Source organism: Dendrobium catenatum, unplaced genomic scaffold (assembly GCF_001605985.2).
Source record: "Dendrobium catenatum unplaced genomic scaffold, ASM160598v2 fragScaff_scaffold_299, whole genome shotgun sequence".
NCBI classification, from domain to species: Eukaryota; Viridiplantae; Streptophyta; class Magnoliopsida; order Asparagales; family Orchidaceae; genus Dendrobium; species Dendrobium catenatum.
In genome coordinates, this window is record NW_021318761.1 from 303,915 (window position 1) to 322,008 (window position 18,094).

The window sequence follows — 18,094 nt, forward strand, 5'->3', positions numbered from 1 at the left end:
TGAGGTGAGCAAAGATTTATTTGAGGATTTCCAAAAGCTAGAGTTATGATGAAATCCTAATTCCAATAGAAATAACAATGGAATTATCGTAAATTGGGTGAGGGAGAAAATTTATGAAATAGTTACATGTTTATAACCTAGGGCTTTTAAAAGGTTTGAGAGAGAGAAAATTTATGTTTACACCTTATGTTTGTCTCTTATAGATTTTGATTGCGTAAGAGGAAAGGGTCGTAAGGACAATTGACGAATCACATTGTGATGAGGTAGGTGAAATGAAATTCTTTTAAATTTAGAAAGTTTTTTACATGCAAATACATAGAAATGACATTCTTTTTTATGCTCTTAATGATATCATTATGACTAGCATATTTTTTTTATAAAAGCTCATGATCACTTGATGTAAAAGCAAGGTCTTTTTTTATGCAATACTCGAAACTCAATGTAGAATCTCATGTTTTATCCTTTACATGTACTACACATGCCTTCTCTTTACTTTCAAATATACATTTGAACATAGCAAATATGTATTTTCATATGAAAACATACACTTGAATAATTTACATAAGCCTCTTTTATGAATATGTAAGAATTATGTGCATTTGCATGTTGACTCGGAAGTATCAATGATAAATGAGCTCTTTTGAGCAATGGTAATGGGACTATTTTGAGCCAAATGATAAAGGAGGTTCTTTTGAACCAAATGATAAAGGAATGATCAATTTTTATGTACCTGATCAATACAAATGATACTTCCGAGACGGGTGTTACATATATTAAGATATTATGAAGATTGCATCTTTATGTTATATGCATATGAGACTTTTATTTGAGGCATAAATGTTTAAATAGGAAGAATTGAAATATCACACAAAGAATGAGAACTTAAAGGTTGATGTAAAAGAATGTTTCACCTTAGACAAATATTATAACACGTTGATTATTCATTTATTAAATAATAAAAACATGTTGTAGTTTCTTCCCTTGTACCTAAATTTATTTGAATGTCATTTACATCTACTGAGTTGTGACTCACCCATGTGTGGGACACTTTTCAGGAGAGACTGGTAGAGGATAATGACGGATAGACCTCCCCTCACGTACCGTCGTATGGAGACGACAGGTGGCAGGTTTTGTCTTTTTGTTTTTGATGTTTTCAGATAGAAGGATTAGAGATAATAGGTAAGGAAATGTTTTTGGACATCTTTCATATTTTCAAAACTTTATGTTTTGATTTATCATGAAGATGTATTGTTGAATGAATAGAAAGAAAGAAAATTTCCCTCTTGGTTTTATTTTAGTGGTTCTTTCTTATGATTGGAAGATGTTTTGTATAATGAAATATGAAAGTTTTTAATTCATACTGTCCGATCTCCGTTTCCGCCTCGCACTTGCGAGCTAACCGAGTCGGGTGGTGATATCTTACACTAGAAATTTTGAAAAAAATCTATGACTACGATTAGACAAATGATTATTGCAAAGAAGGAGAGAGTGATCATATCACCTCAACATGTCCACACAATAAAAGAAAGAAGGAAAAGATTCCAAGCAATAATCATTCACAAAGACCCTGTCAAGCTTTATATGAATAGGGTAATCACTCTGATTAAACCAAGTATAAAAATATCCAGCAGAAGAAAGATCATGGACACCAAAATTGACAATAAGATTATTAAAATCACATAACTTGCTATTAGGAATAACAATACCACCTGGTTTTTTATTGGAGTATCTACAACAATTAAAATCTACAAACAAAAAATCAAGGAGATAAGATGTTAACCACTAAATTAAGAATATCATTCCAAAAGATGAATATATCAACAGAATAATTAGAAGCATAAACAGAAGTAACAAAAAGGGTAAAAGAAGATCCAACCATCAAAGAACCATGAATAAATTGGCTACTAGAGAAAATAGGATTAAAAGAAACACAAGAAGTATTTCATTTTAACCAAATCCTCCCAGTATCAGGAAAAATTAAAGTTAGTATAACGAGCTTCTTGATGAAAAACCCTATATTTAGCATCAAACCAATGATCATAAACCAAAATAGAATTAACTTTAGCTTCAATAATACAAAGAAAATCAACATTAAATTAATGACGAGATCTTTAAAAGAGGAGACCTTATCCTAATTGTTAAAACCTCTAACATTCCAGGAAGTCATATTAGGAAAAGACATTAAATGAGATGCCTTCCTGACATTTTTTCTCTAGTAACCTTACCTGAAACCAAGGGTAACTAAATAACAGATTGTTCTGGCACTTTACCAATAGTTAAACTAATAGGTTTATTAGAAACTAGTATAGTTTCTTCCTTTTGTTTCTCTAAGGAAGGTAAATCTATAGATTGAAGAACCTAATATTTATTATTAATGCTAGTTTCAACAAGGAGTATTTAAGTTAGGAATATCAGCTTTAACACCAGAAGAAAAGGCATCTAATGCCTTAGACACCAATGTATCAGACTGAAATTCAATAACATTCAAAACACTAGGCTCAGAAGATGAATTAGGAGCCGTAAAATTATTAGGACCAGGTGGATAGAAGAACCAGATAGTTTGGAAGAAGGACAAGAAGGTTTGGAAGAAGGCTGTGAAGGATTTGAAGGTCTGGAGTAAGCTTTCCAAACCATCCGACTCCTGCTTCTTCCTCTTTGAGATTCTTTTAAGACCCTAGCAATTTAGGGGTTAGTGGGACATATGTTTGATAGATGAACAATAGAACTACAACCCAAACAAGGCTCAGGCTTCCAATCATAACCACATTTTAATTAAATAAAACCAGCAACAAAAAACTATAATTTCCTCAGGAAAAGGAGATTCTTTATTAACCAAAACACATATTCTAGCAAAAGTAAACCTCAATTGAGAATCTACAACAATAGGAACATTAACCAGATTTGCAATGTATCAACTTCAACACCAGAAGAAGAGGCATCTAATGCATTAGACACCAATGTATCAGACTGAAATTTAGTAACATTAAAAACATTAGGCTCAAAAGACAAATTAGAAGCCGTAAAATTATTAGGACTAGGTCAATGAGAAGAACAAGAAGGTTTGGATGAAGGATAAGAAGGTCTGGAAGAAGGCCATGAAGGATGTGAAGGTCTAGAGGAAGCTTTACAAACCATCTGACTCCTACTTATTCCTCTTTGAGATTCTTTTAAGACCATTGCAATTTTGGGGATAAGTGGGAAATAAGTTTGATGGATGAACAATAGAACCACAACCCAAACAAGGCTAATTAAGGCTTCCAAACATAAACAACTTTTAACGAAATAATAATCCCAGTCACTGAAACAATTATTTCATCAGGAAGAGGAGATTCTTTATTAACAAAAACAAAGATTCTAGCAAAAGTAAGCCTCGATTGAGAATCTACAACAATAGGAACATCTAACAGACTTGCAATCTTTGGAATCCCCTTAGATGTCCAAGATTTTAATTCGAAGAGGTATTGAAACAAACTCCTCTCTTTTTGGACAAAATGAAAGGGGACCAACGTTGAACAATGAACATTTTTCCAAAGAAAAACCCCAACCCCAGCTAAATCAAAATCTTTAGAACTATAAAATTTAAGGAGAAGCCCTCATTTAATGAAAGAAGATTAAGTGTACCTTTTAACTTCAACGCCTTTAACATGAGTCATGAGATCTCAACACCTCATAAAAATGCATCTTACCTAAGGAATAGCCTACCAGAGTTAACCCCATGGCTTTATAAGCATCTAAAACGTCATCTTCAGAAAAAATGCGCAAGATTATCTTAAGGAGAAATAAAAGAAACAAATAATTCTTTGGAAGGAGTTTGACAAAAAGTCAAACGCCCCAACCAATCATTATGACTGGAAGAAATCTTTTTGGATGAGATATCCAAAAGAGAAACAAACTTAAGCGGAGGAAAATTGGCTGAGTAATCCATAATAGAACAAGAAAAAAAATAAGAACCAGAAAACTAACTACCGAAGGGAGGAAGAAGAAAAGCCCTAAGAAAACCTATGGTTTGCAAGAAACCCTAGTAGAGTACCTCTCTCTCCTTTCAACTCCACCAACTCCCTTTTCTTTAAACCGTTTCAAAAACCAATGAGAGCTGTAGTGTAAATGGCATTGAGGACTTGAGCTCCATGGAGCAATTACAACAAATACAATTATTGGGAATACATTTTTTTTTACAATTATTGGTACTACATGATTCTAAAGTGAAGATGTGATTTCAGTCCCATTGGATGACATTATTCAGGAATTACAGGCTATACCTGAGAAGTCAGAAGCTGAGATGAACCTCTTATAGGAGCTCCATTCCGACTTATTTCTTTTGTAGCTATATTTGTCAGTGGAGCAGATTTGGTTGATCAAGACGAACCAAAAAGAAATTTCTGAAACTATTTGGAAGCTGGAGCTTACATATTTCTTTGTATTTATCATAAATTAACTAGGGGTAACTAGGGGATGATTTTACTTAAACTTCAAAGATACATATAACTACAAGCATTAATGGCACATTGATGCTATAAAAACACATATTTCCTGTCAACAAAGCCACCAACATACAGAAGCCACATAATCATTGACAAACCGCCATATCCCGATATCACACCTCAAATCATGCTGAGCATTGGATTAATAATTGATAAGCTTTGATTAGATTTTTTAGTCCAAGTTAAAAAAGAATTTGTATATATATATATATATATAAAGTGCTGACGCTGTCCAGTAATCTCTCTTGGCTGTCTTGTGAAAACAACGATATTAAAATAATCTAACATTTATATCTCTACACGCTATTCTTAGAATAATATGCTGTTTACAGATGAAAAAGAAGCTTACTTTTCAGTAGGTGTACAAAATTATTTTGATCCCAAAAGTTACATGAAGCTATTTTATTTAGCTTTAACATAAATTATTGTTTTTTAAAATTTTAAATTAGATAAATCCAATAAATTGTTGTATGTTAACTTGAGTTTAAGGGATAGATGAGGTTTATATGTTTGAGGTGAGCAAAGATTTATTTGAGGATTTCCAAAAGCTAGTATTATGATGAAGTCCTAATTCTAGTGGAAATAACAATGGAATTATCGTAAATTGGGTGAGGGGTATAGAAAATCAAAGCTTTGTGTATGAAATAGTTACATGTTTATAACTTAGGGCTTTTTAAAGGTTTGAGAGAGAAAATTTATGTTTACACCTTATGTTTGTCTCTTGTAGATTTTGATTGCGTAAGAAGAAAGGGTCGTAAGGATAATTGACGAATCACATTGTGGTGAGGTAGATGAAATGGAATTCTTTTAAATTTAGAAAATTTTATACATGCAAATATATAGAAATGACATTCTTTTTTATGCTCTTTATGATATCATTATGAATAGTATGTTTCTTTATAAAAGCTCATGATCACTTGATGTAAAAGCAAGGTCTTTTTTTATGCAATACTAGAACTCAATGTTGAATCTCATGCTTCATCCTTTACATGTATTACACATGCCTTCTCTTTACTTTCAAATATACATTTGAGCATATCAAATATGTATTTCCATATGAAAACATACACTTGAATAGTTTACATAAGTTTCTTTTATGAATATGTAAGAATTATGTGCATGTGCATGTTGACGCGGAAATATCAATGATAAATGAGCTCTTTTGAGCAATGGTAATGGGGCTCTTTTGAGCCAAATGGTAAAGGGGGTTCTTTTGAACCAAATGACAAAGGAATGGCCAATTTTTATGTACCTGATCAGTACAAATGATATTTCCGAGACGGGTGTTACATATATTAAGATATTATAAATATTGCATCTTTATATTATATACATATGAGACTTTTATTTGAGGCATGAATGTTTAAAGAGGAAGAATTGAAAAATTATGCAAAGAATGAGAACTTAAAGGTTGATGTAAAGGTATGTTTCACCTTAGACAAATGTTATAACACGTTGATTATTCATTAATTGAGACATAAAAGCATGTAGTTTCTTCCCTTGTACCTAAATTTATTTAAATGCCATTTATATCTACTGATTTGTGACTCACCCATATTGTGGGACACTTTTTAGGAGAGACTGGTAGAGGATAATGATGGATAGACCTCCCCTCACACACCGTCGTAGGGAGACGACGGGCGGCAAGTTTTGTCTTTTTGTTTTTGATGTTTTGAGATAGAAGGATTAGAGATAATATGTAAGGAAATGTTTTTGGACATCTTTCATATTTTGAAAACTTTATGTTTTGATTTTTTATTATGAAGATGTGTTGTTGAATGAATAGAAAGAAAGAAAATTTTCCTCTTGGTTTTATTTTAGTGGCTCTTTCTTATGATTGGAAGATGTTTTGTATAATGAAATATGAAAGTTTTTAATTCATGCTGTCCGATCTTCGTTCCCGCCTCTCATTTGCGAGCTAACCGGGTCGGGTCATGATATCTTACACTAGAAATTTTGAAAAAGAAATCTATGACTACGATTAGACAAATGATTATTGCAAAGAAGTAGGGGAGAGTTATCATATCACCTGAACATGTCCACACAACAAAAGAAAGAAGGAAAAGATTCCAAGCAATAATCATTCACAAAGACCCTGTCAAGCTTTATATGAATAGGGTAATCACTCCTTTAATTAAACCAAGTATAAAAATATCCAATAGAAGAAAGATCATGGACACCAAAATTGACAATAAGATTATTAAAATCACATAACTTGCTATTAGGAATAACAATACCACCTGATTTTTCATTGGAGTATTGCAACAATTAAAATCTACAAACAAAAAACCAAGGAGATGAGATGTTAACCACTAAACTAAGAATATCATTCCAAAAGATGAATATATCAACAGAATAATTAGAAGCATAAACAGAAGTAATAAAAATGGCAGAAGAAGATCCAACCATCAAAGAACCATGATAAATTGGCTACTAGAGAAAATAGGATTAAAAGAAACACAAGAAGTATTCCATTTTAACCAAATCCTCCCAGTATCAGAAAAAATTAAAGTTAGTATAACGAGCTTCTTGATGAAAAACCCTATATTTAGCATCAAACCAATGATCATAAACAAAAATAGAATTAACTTTAGCTTCAAAAATACAAAGAAAATCAACATTAAATTAATGACGAGATCTTTAAAAGAGGAGACCTTATCCTAATTGTTAAAACCTCTAACATTCTAGGAAGTCATATTAGGAAAAGACATTAAAACTTACTAGAAGAATTAGATGCCTTCCTGACATTTTCTCTTGTAACCTTACCTGAAACCAAGGGTAACTGAATAACAGATTGTTCAGGCACTTTACCATTAGTTAAACTAATAGGTTTATTAGAAACTAGTATAGTTTCTTCCTGTTGTTTCTCTAAGGAAGGTAAATCTATAGATTGAAGAACCTAAAATTTATTATTAATGCTAGTTTCAACAAAAGATTTTCTTGAAAAGGAATAATAATGGAATCTGAAGGAAAATCCTCTGAAGGAGAATTTATGTTAGGAATATCAGCTTTAACACCAACATACAGAATCCACATAATCATTGACAAACCGCCATATCCCGATATCACACCTCAAATCATGCTGAGCATTGGATTAATACTTGATAAGTTTGATTAGATTTTTTAGTCCAAGTTAAAAAAGAATTTGTATATATATATATATATATAAAGTGCTGACGCTGTCCAGTAATCTCTCTTGGCTGTCTTGTGAAAACAACGATATTAAAATAATCTAACATTTATATCTCTACACGCTATTCTTAGAATAATATGCTGTTTACAGATGAAAAAGAAGCTTACTTTTCAGTAGGTGTACAAAATAATTTTGATCCCAAAAGTTACATGAAGCTATTTTATTAGAATAAAGAAAAGGCAATGATTATAACAGAAACTAACTTTTTACAATCACTAGCAAACAATGGTCCAAAGCTACCTGATGTAGCTAATTGGTAAGGAACGTATACAGTTGCTAATCTACGGGGAATGCGACTACTGCTTTATAGTTCTAATGGAGCTTATTCATTCCGGTAAAAAATTTCATACCTGCTGGAAAATTACTAATCAAGTCTTGCAGCATATTATGCATTCTTATCAATAATTGCATGCGTAACTTCTTTTTATGCGTTCTTCACCCTCTTCTTAGAAACCAACAGATATCGTCTAAGAGCAAGCATTGTGATCCATGTAAACCTTGAAATCTTTTCTTTGATCATCAATAATAAAGCAGAACTCAAAACAGTCTTCAAAATTTGAGCCTGAAGGCCTTTGAATAAACCTGGAACACCTTCTTCTTTCCATATAGAAGATAAACATCCACTTATTGTCTTGTTTGATTCTGGTTTGGGTTCAATGGATTCATCTTCATGATTAGAAGCTTGTATCATAACTTTGCACCTATTTACAACATTTAGTATTGGCTATAATTGGTTGAAAAATTAATAAATGAAGAAGAAAAATTAATAAATGAAGAAGAAAAACAACTTGAAAATATTTTGGCAAATTCCAGCACAAGCAGTAGAAATTATAGTAGAGTGGATTCTTTCAGGCCACTTGTTAACATGGTGATCCTGCAAATGGAAGAAAATTCAAAAAGAGATGATACCTGATTAATGGATAAGTTATGATGGTTGCCACACTCTTGGACATGGCACCCAATAAAAAAGCTGAAAAAGCAGAAAGAGATTCTGGAGAGGAGCCTGCTGAACCTGACGCTGATTGCTTACTTTGCTGCCGCTGTATAAATCTTTGTTTGAGTTGATCAAACACGGTGTACTGCAAAAAATTTCAATAAAATTACAACACCAATGTCCATAAGTTCTCCAATAAATTCTGTATGAATCAATCTTTATATTTGTAAAATTCAGCCAGTATGCACACATGAGACACACCACAGATGCTTCTAACGTACAAATAAGGCTCCTTGTCTTCAAAATTATGTTTGGCTGATAACAAAATTAAGCAATGGGTGTCCTATTGATTTCTAACATGTTCAGCTTCGACCAAATTTGAGCTGTGGGCCATTCTTTCAGAGTAGTAGACACACAAGGCATAGGCAATGTGCTGCACCCAATAACTAGATATGTTAGTTCCATCAAGTATTATATCTTCTTGTGTGATAAAAGTCTGTTACGCACATAAATAGAGAAATTTTACAAGATAAGTAGTTCAAGATTATTACATAATATTAATATAAAATTCGTACTGCCAGCTCATGTTATAGGAAGCTCAACTGATATCTTGGGTGTGATTGGCTTGTGTACTCCGAGTCAATTGGATGGAAGGGTAAATGGATGACAACTACTAGGATTGAAGCTAAATAGTTAAAATTGGCGGTTTAGAGTATGCGGTGATAATGCCAATAAGAAATTAAATACTAGAGGTCTTCCACATGGATAGGAGTATATATATGGTATAATCTTCTTCAGAAAGTGAATTTTTATGAGGCTTTGTTGCAAGTCCTGTGCTATATCTTGATTTTTTTCATAATCTCTTTGTTCTCATTTTCCCTTTAAGCATATAGCAATAACTAAGTCATGTTTTTTTCAGCATTTATGTGAATCTAGTTGCTGTGAACCATTGCACAATAATTTGTTTTATAAAATAATCTGCTTGTTTGGACAGATTGGAGAATGTAAGAATAGCGTTAATATAAAACACAAACTAATTTTTTTATGTTTGAATTTAAAATCTAGGTTAAATTACCAAAAAAAAATCTCTTATCCGATCCCGCCTCGCCTATGTATTGTATTTTCCTTAGTGACCAAAAAGCTTGACATTAACTTCCCACAATTTCTCGACTCCCGCCCTTTTTTTATACTAAAGTTCCAAGAAAATCAATCCTTATTCGATTGCCTGTTCAAGTGTTGACTGTGGTGGTGTTTCTCTTGCAAGCTAGTAAGATAAATCTCTTCTTCATCTTCGTTCTCAACCTCTTCTTCTTCATCTACTTTTTTTTCCTTTTTTTTTCCATCAACCTACTGCCCAGTCTTCACTGTCCTAGCAGCCACCGGTGGCCCTCAACCATTGCAACCACCCAACCAAACCCATGCAAGACTCCTCTCACCTCTCAGCTAGCTCCAGTTAAATGAAAATGTCGTTTTAAGAAGTTATTCAATGAGAAAAGGGTAACATATGTTTCACCTCAAAAGGAATTAATGCTTAGGAAGGGTTCATAAAGCCGACACAAATTAAATAAAAGAATGATGCCTCAAAATTAATATATATTTTATACAACAACAACAACAACAAGCCTTTATCCCACTACGTGGGATTGGCTACATGAATCCTTTTTCTCTATTGTGTCATGTTAAGAGTCAAATTCTCATTTAAATCTAATAAAGAAAGTTCATTTCTTATATTTTCTAACCAAGACTTTTTAGGTCTACCTTTACCTTTCTTAACATAAGCCAAATTTAACACTGCCATTGTCAGCTCCTAAGTCCAAAATGAGAAAAGTGAAGGGTTGCGTTAGTTAGTCGACATCCAACATAAAATTTGTTGAATAATCATGACATTAATAGGTATTTGATAAAAGAAAAAAAATCAGTTTCCATAAGGCAATATAAATAATATTAAACTTAATTCTTTTGCTTTCTACTTAACACATTCAAACCGTTTGATGTTTTGTCGGAAAAATAAAAAAATTCCATTAACAAATGATATTACTTGTAGGTGTTCTTTTAATTTTATTGAATCTTTTTATTTCGTATTTTGCTTCTTAAAGGTTTTTTCCCCCTTAAATCTATGTATGAATGTTCTCTTTCAAATACACTTTACTTATGCATTCTATATTCATTATTGCCTTTCGCTTTAGTACTACTTTCATATAATAACCAATACCTATGTTTGTTCTAACAAAGAGAAGCATTCACCTCTAAAACAGAGAGAGAAACTACCTCTCTCAATAATTCTCCCTCCCTCACTTTATCTCTCTTTCTCACTCTACCCCCATTCCCTCTCTCTCTCTCTCTAATAGAAAATACATCTCTCCTCCCTACCTCACTCTCTCCCCTTCTTAATATCCCTCTCTTTACTTAAATATAATGTTTTTAATTTAGTGTTTTATGTTTTCATTTAAAAGAAAGCACATGTTTGAATTAATTGATGGCTTATAATCTATATTCATTGGTTTAGATTTTTATTGTGTTTAATAATTTGGTTATTAATTAATATATTTATTGCTTAATTCCTTATACCATATGAACCATGATGATATGCATGTTCGTCATTATAGATCAAGGCAAAAAAATAGATTTATAATTAATATAGAATTTCTTTTATTTTTGTCAACTTATAAGTTTAAATGACTATGGAGATATATTTTAAGAGGACATCAAAATTACTTTTTAACAAATTCAACAAAAAATTTAAAACTATTTAGTTACTGCCAAGCCTAGATGAAAAAAATGAGGGATATTTAAAAAAAAAAACTAGTTTCTGCTATGAAAACTTTCTCCACTAGTGGTAACTAAACAATACCTTACAAGTGGGCCTAGTGAGTTTAGTGCCTAAACTTCTAGGAAGGCACAGGAATTAATAATTTTTTTTCATTATACATTATTATACATATACTATTTAGAAAAGTATTTCTTATATGGGAGTTGATGGAGACTGAGCAAACAAGAAGAGAAAGAAGCAATTGTGAAGGGCTAAGAGAAAAATCTTTAAGGGGCCCGAAGGATGATTTAGACAGCAACTTATTGATGAGATGAAAAGAACCGTAAAGGAAATCTTGTGTAGGGGATGGAATAGACAAGAAAAAGAAGAGTATTTGATGGAGAAGGTTGATTGCAAAGCAGTGAACTTGAGCAGACAAAAAGGGAGAAATGAAAGAACAAGAGGCACAGATACCATAGATATCATCATTTCGAACAAACAAGCAATCCAACGCCTATTATAATGAAAAGACATAAAATGAAATGGAAAGCTCTGCCCTAGGATTAAAGAGATTTTGAGAAAAAAAAAACATGCATGAAGAAGGTTCTTGCATTATTTATAAATATGACTATAATAACTACAAGATAAGTATGGAACTCAGCATAAGGTTCACTTGAACCTATAATCGTGTTGTTGTCGAAAGTGGGAGTTAAGTGGAGTACCATGTGAACATTCCTGGCTGCAATTCATATGATAATGGGCGACTATGTGGACTTTGTTCATCTCTATTACAGGGTAGAAATTTTATGAGAAGTTATAAGTGTAATATAAAGCCTTTGAATGGTGCAATATAAAGCCTTTGAATGGTGCTAATGATTGACAAACGAGTAACAGGAATCCACCATTGCCGCCAAGGTATAATAAACCCAAGAGGATAGGCCATCAAAGATGCAAAAAATTATCGACAAACAAGCATCACATTCAAACCCAAAAAACTTAGGAAGAGCCAATGTTAAGCTTCATTGCTATAAATATAGATAAAGTGAACACAACAGCATAACTTTTGATAAGAGAACGCATACTGAGGAGAGATATGGAGATGCCCAAGAAGTTGTGGAATCACATATCATCTCATTAATTTTATTAACATAAATAACAATTTTCATTTAAAAATAGTGTTTTCTAAACTAGCCATTGGACCAATTGAAGAGTCAAACACCGTACCTGCTTTGAAAATTCTCATTCAAGGATCTTCCAATACAAAACTTTTAGTGAGTTCATTTAATTTTTTTCTTCACAGATTACTTTTTGTTTTCCTATGTGAATCTAACCAAACTTCTTTCCTTTTATGTTCACACCTCTGGAAGAAAAAAAGCTCATTGAATGAAATATTCATATTTTGGATCATTGAATTTTTGTATGCTAGCGTGGCCAGCAGTACATGAAACTTTTGAATGTAATTAAAAAATGGAATGATTTACATTTAGTTGTCTTATGAGATATTTCAATGAAATAGATGAATCTTTAGTATTATTTAATGTATTTTCCTGAAGATCTTTTAAATATAATGAACTTTTATTTAATGTAATGAGTTTTTGGCAGTCATTTTTGGAGCTTCGGTTCTAAATTTAGTGATTATGAGCTTGTGATGCTCATTTGATTTTCTTGTTGTAAAATTTAATCATGGGCTTGAATACTTATTAAATTTTAGGTCATTGGAAGTAGGATCTCACCATCTTAGTGCTCCAAATTTGATTTTTTTTATGCATTTCGATAATGCAATTTACTTTATTTTTATTGCTCAAATGTAACAAAATTGAAGAGGCATCTCATTGCTCCAAAGCTAATTCTATGTTTGCAATTGGATGATACAACATATTTTATTTTAAAATGCATTGGATCACATGACACTTGATTTTAATTTAACCAAAGTTCCTTACCATACGCTTTCAGTTTGATTTTTCTCTTTCAGATTATATTTGACTTTCAAGTATTACTTTAAGTAATATAATCCATAATTTCTCTAATCATTTGAATGTTTATTATTTAATCATAACTTTAAATTATAGTTTTTATAAAAATATAGTTAAATATTTATTTTAGTCAAAAATATCTTTACCAATAATAATTTACAAAATATGATTAAAATTTTTAAAATTATAACTAAAAATACTATTAATTTCTCTTATTAAACAAATCATTAATAATTTTTTAAAAAATTATATTGATGTAGAAGGAAGGGGGGTAATAAAAAATAAAAAAATATCTGAAATTCAATTTCAGATTTCCCTTAATTAAGGGATTTGAATTTGAAATTCAAATAAGATGGAGGGAAGTATAAATAGGTGATTAATTATTCCCCTAATCGGATTCCTTAATAAGGAAATAATTAAAATAAGGGAGAGCTGGGGCCGGAAATATGAGGAGGGAGGAGAAATGTCCACATACAATGTATGTGGACAATAACATTAAATGTGATGGGCTAATTAAATCTGAAATTAATTTCAAATTTGAGAGATTTAAGGGGTTTCCTAAATGAGAGTTGGTTTAATTAGAAAGATTTTGGAATTCAAATTATTGTGAATTTGAATTCAAACTCTTTCTAAATATCAAGAGGCTAGATAAGGAAATAACTAATGGGTATTTAATTTGGGATCTAATGAGAAGTGAGAGGGAGGCCGGTGGTTAAGGATATAATGGGTGTAATTAATGAGGAGAGGGTCATTGGGAGGGAATTTAAAACTTTCAAAATCATGATTCTAAATTAGGAAAAGGGTAATTAAATCAAATCTAATTTAAAATTAAATTAGACTTTAATTTAGGAACTTTTCTAATTTAGCTTAGTTAATTTTAGGAAAGTATTTGAAATTCAAATTTGAATTTCAAATATATTTAATTCTTACCTCAAATTAGGTAGGCTAATTTTGGTAGGTATTAATGATGATTGAAATCATCATTAAGAGGAAAAAATGGATGGGGGTGGCCGGCGGCTAGGAGGATGGGAGGAGATGGGGTGGCCGACTAGGAGGTGGTGGTGGAGTGATTTATGACCGGCGGATGATATGGATAAATTGGAAGAGGCTTGTGGTTTTGGAGGGGTTTGTGGGAGAATCGGCCAGTGGAAAGTGAGGGATTTTGGATGGCAGTCAAGGGAGTCAGAGGAGGTAGTCGACCCAACCTGACAAAAGGATCCTTGTCGGCAGCCATGAGTTGCTTCGTCCAAGGGGACCTTGTAGACCTGGGTTGAATATTTGTCTAAGGGGACAAATTTGAATACACCTTAGCTAACAGAGGGCTTTGTGCCCTATCGATCATATCCTATTGATTCATATTTCAAGAATTTGATGTCATTAAGGAGCGTAATGGCTCTGGCCATAACTGGTATCTGTGGTGCCATTTGGCGGAAAAATCACTCGGTTCAGAGGGCCCCGGGTCATAACCGTTTAACTGCAGTGCCATTTGGCAGCGAAACTGCCGGTTAAAGGACACGTACCACGTCCTTACTGGCAGGAGATTGTTTTGAGACTGAATCCTAGTGATATTTTCGACTAGGCATTAGCTCTATGTAAGATGAAGTAAATTTTAATTTGTCCACCTCAGCAAACTGTTGCGGAAGGTTGATGGATTTTGATTTAAGTGTTTGGATGGTTGACTTTCAAATTTTAAATAATTTTTTAGAGTTTTTGGATTTCTGGATGATTTTTGGAATTTTGGATTTTGGGGTGTATTTGGGTGGCGTTTGAGTGATATTTGTAAACCCCTCCGGTTGAGATAGAAATTCAACACGACCATCATCAGGGTGTTTGGGGGCATTTTCATTTTCTAGATTGAACCTTGTCGACTCTGTCTACTAGTCGACAGATGATCGGGTTTTATGAATTTTATGCCTTTATTAGTAAATTCTCTTAATTATAGGCCCTAAAGGCCAAATACGAATGTATTAAAACAAATACACTGGTCGTCATAACCGTGTATTTGTTTGAAGGTTCGAACCCTGTCAACTCCTATTGATCCGTACAAAAGGATCGGGTTCGAACTGGAATTCACTTATTGACCCGCGCAGCATCCCTAGACATCACATATGTACCAATAACATGTTCGTCGGGGCCCATGCGGGTGTTTGGAGGCATTTTATAATTGAACCATGTCAACTCCTTTTATCTACTTAAAAGGATCGGGTTCAAATTTAATAACCCACGCAGCATCCAAAGGCGTCACGTGTGTACCAATAACACGCTCGTCGGGGCACATGCAGATTTTATAATTGCTTTTACCCTTTTTTGTGTACCTATGTGTATACAAACTACGGTGCATGTGCAGGGGTATTTTGAAAGTATTTGTAGACGCCTTCTGTCCGCTAATACAAGTGTTGCGAATCCGGTGGTGTGACATAGCAGCTTTTGAATAGAGTTATTCGCTGTTTTGTACAGGTAGACTGTCGTGCACTACTTATTTTTTGTAGGTGAATCATAGTGCATAAACTAATCTCCTACTTTGGATCGTTGATGCTTGTAGATGGACCATTGTGTGCATGATGGACCTTTTACAGTCACTTGTGGGTACACTATAATTCCTTCTAACATCTATGATCTGTCATTAGTGATTGCACATAGATGTAGTAAAAGCTATCATACTTTCTTGTATGAAGATCAAACTCTCTCTCCCATGGCCTTCTTTACTTAAAGATCACATTATACTTGCAACATAAATGATGAACTTGGGAATATCCGTGGTCATGTTTGCTTACGAACCCACTATCATATGTACCAATTTCTTTTATTTGCAGGAAGACAATCATATTTGCTCATATGATCGATATACACATCAACTTTCATTATCTTTATATGGTTCATAAGATGTTCTTTTGGATGCATTTGAATGATTATAACTTTTGACATCTTCATCTAGATCTTGTGCTCGTCGCTTCAAGGTTGAATTCAATTCCTCGTTGATTCTTCCAAGTAAATTATGTTTGGAACTTTGTTTAGTAACAATCTCTTGCTTGTAGGAGACTGAGATATTTGCTAGCAATTTGATTTGCTGGTTGTAAAAGCATCTTGGCCTCTAGTAGATTGTAGGGACGTCTCAATATTTGCTTATGTATGAGTGTTGTTCATTCCCATTTAAGATTTGATTTGATTGAATGTTCAAGCCACCATATCACATTCAAATCCAAGCTCCCTTGTAGTTTATTTGAGTTTGATCTTTTTCTTTGATGTATCTTCTTCGAGTTAGATTGTTGTTGGTGGTAGGGATGTGGGTGCTTTCCCTGACTCGTCATTATTCATTGAGCAAGACTCATTCATTTATTGTATGTCATTATCCATCATTTATAGATGAACTATTGGCGATCATTTGCATTTGTCATGATCCTTATGTTGACGTTAATTCACCTTCACATTTATTGGATATTTTTTTTGTAAGTTGTTTGTGTTAGTGGATTTGCTTGCCACATATTTCTAACTAATATTCATTGGTGCCTCATTAGATTCATCAATCTTAATAACACCTCAAGAGTTGATGCACTCGTGGTTCATGAATGAGATGTTAGGGATTTCACATCACCTAAGTCCTTGCTTGCTTGCATGAGCTTTGAATGGCTCAAATTTGTCTTGTTTTAACAATTGTATTTAAGCTGAAATGAGAATTCAATGTTCAAATCAATGTGCAAGTTCAATCCAAGTCCTCAGTAGTCTTTGTTCGGTTCAAGTTCTCATGTTCTTGTCCACCTTGCAAGTTCAAGTCAAGCTCAAGTTCACTTGAGTTCAAGTTCATTTTCAAGCATGGTCTTATTCATTTGAATTTGAGTCCATATCGTTCAAGTCTAAGTTCAGACTTCTTGTACCAAGCTCATTGTCATTTGAGTTCAAATTTGACTTCGATTGATTCCAAGTCTAGGTTAACTTGAGTCCAACTCAAGTCTTACACAAATTCTTGTTTGAGTTTTTGCTTGAGCCATTTGCTTATTCAAGTTTTAATTTAGTTCAATTGATGTCCAAATTAGTGTCCAAATAAGATTCAACATTTTTAAAGTCCTTGGATTTTCAATCCAAATTTTGGCTGCCTCTCGGCGTCTCCCCGTTTAGGGGTAAAAACCAAGAGGCAACCTTCCCCTCGACGCTACGTGAGCGCTTCAGGTAGGTGTCAAAATTACACCGCGGTTGCAATTTTTTTTATCCCCGCCCGCTACGTGAGCGTTTAAGGATTTTTTTTGTTACAAAAAGAAAAGCACATGTTAGAAATAAGCACAAATTTCCCCCCTCTTCACTACGTGACGTTCGGAGGTACTTATATAAGAATAAAGAAAATATTATTCTTATATCCCCTTTGCCGCAAGCACCGCATCGGTTTCCCTCCCTACAACATTACTTGAGCGCGTAGGGGGTTTGACAGCTCGTTGCTAACATTGAAGAGGGATTCTTAAATCGCCGCAAGCGCCGCGCCGGTTTCCCTCCCTACAACGCTACGTGAGCGCGTAGGGGGTTTGCCGTCCCGTTGCAAGCCACGAGAAAAGAATCATTTTTTTTAACTTATAATTAGTGATAAATTAAATATAATTAGTTATATTTAAACTACAACTAATTATATTTAACTTAAAATTAATTACAAATTAATTAAACATAATTTATAATTAATTAAAAATTAATTATAATTAATTACATTTATTATATAATTAATTATACTTAAATTAGGATTAATTATAAATTAATCATATTTAACTTATAATTAATAATAAA

General features: G+C 32.9%; 1 protein-coding gene across 1 annotated transcript in view; it reads right to left on the reverse strand.

Annotated features, from left to right (window-relative positions):
• Nucleotides 1-7,757: 7,757 nt before the first annotated feature.
• LOC110101143 (peroxisomal adenine nucleotide carrier 1) overlaps nucleotides 7,758-18,094 on the reverse strand; it is a 24,553-nt gene continuing 14,216 nt past the window's right edge. Inside the window, exons 4-5 of the mRNA XM_020828933.2 lie at nucleotides 8,584-8,753; nucleotides 7,758-8,375 (exon numbers count right to left, since the gene is read on the reverse strand). Of these exons, the coding sequence (XP_020684592.1) occupies nucleotides 8,099-8,375; nucleotides 8,584-8,753 (447 nt within the window). The 3' untranslated portion in view covers nucleotides 7,758-8,098. The remainder of the gene's footprint in view (nucleotides 8,376-8,583; nucleotides 8,754-18,094) is intronic.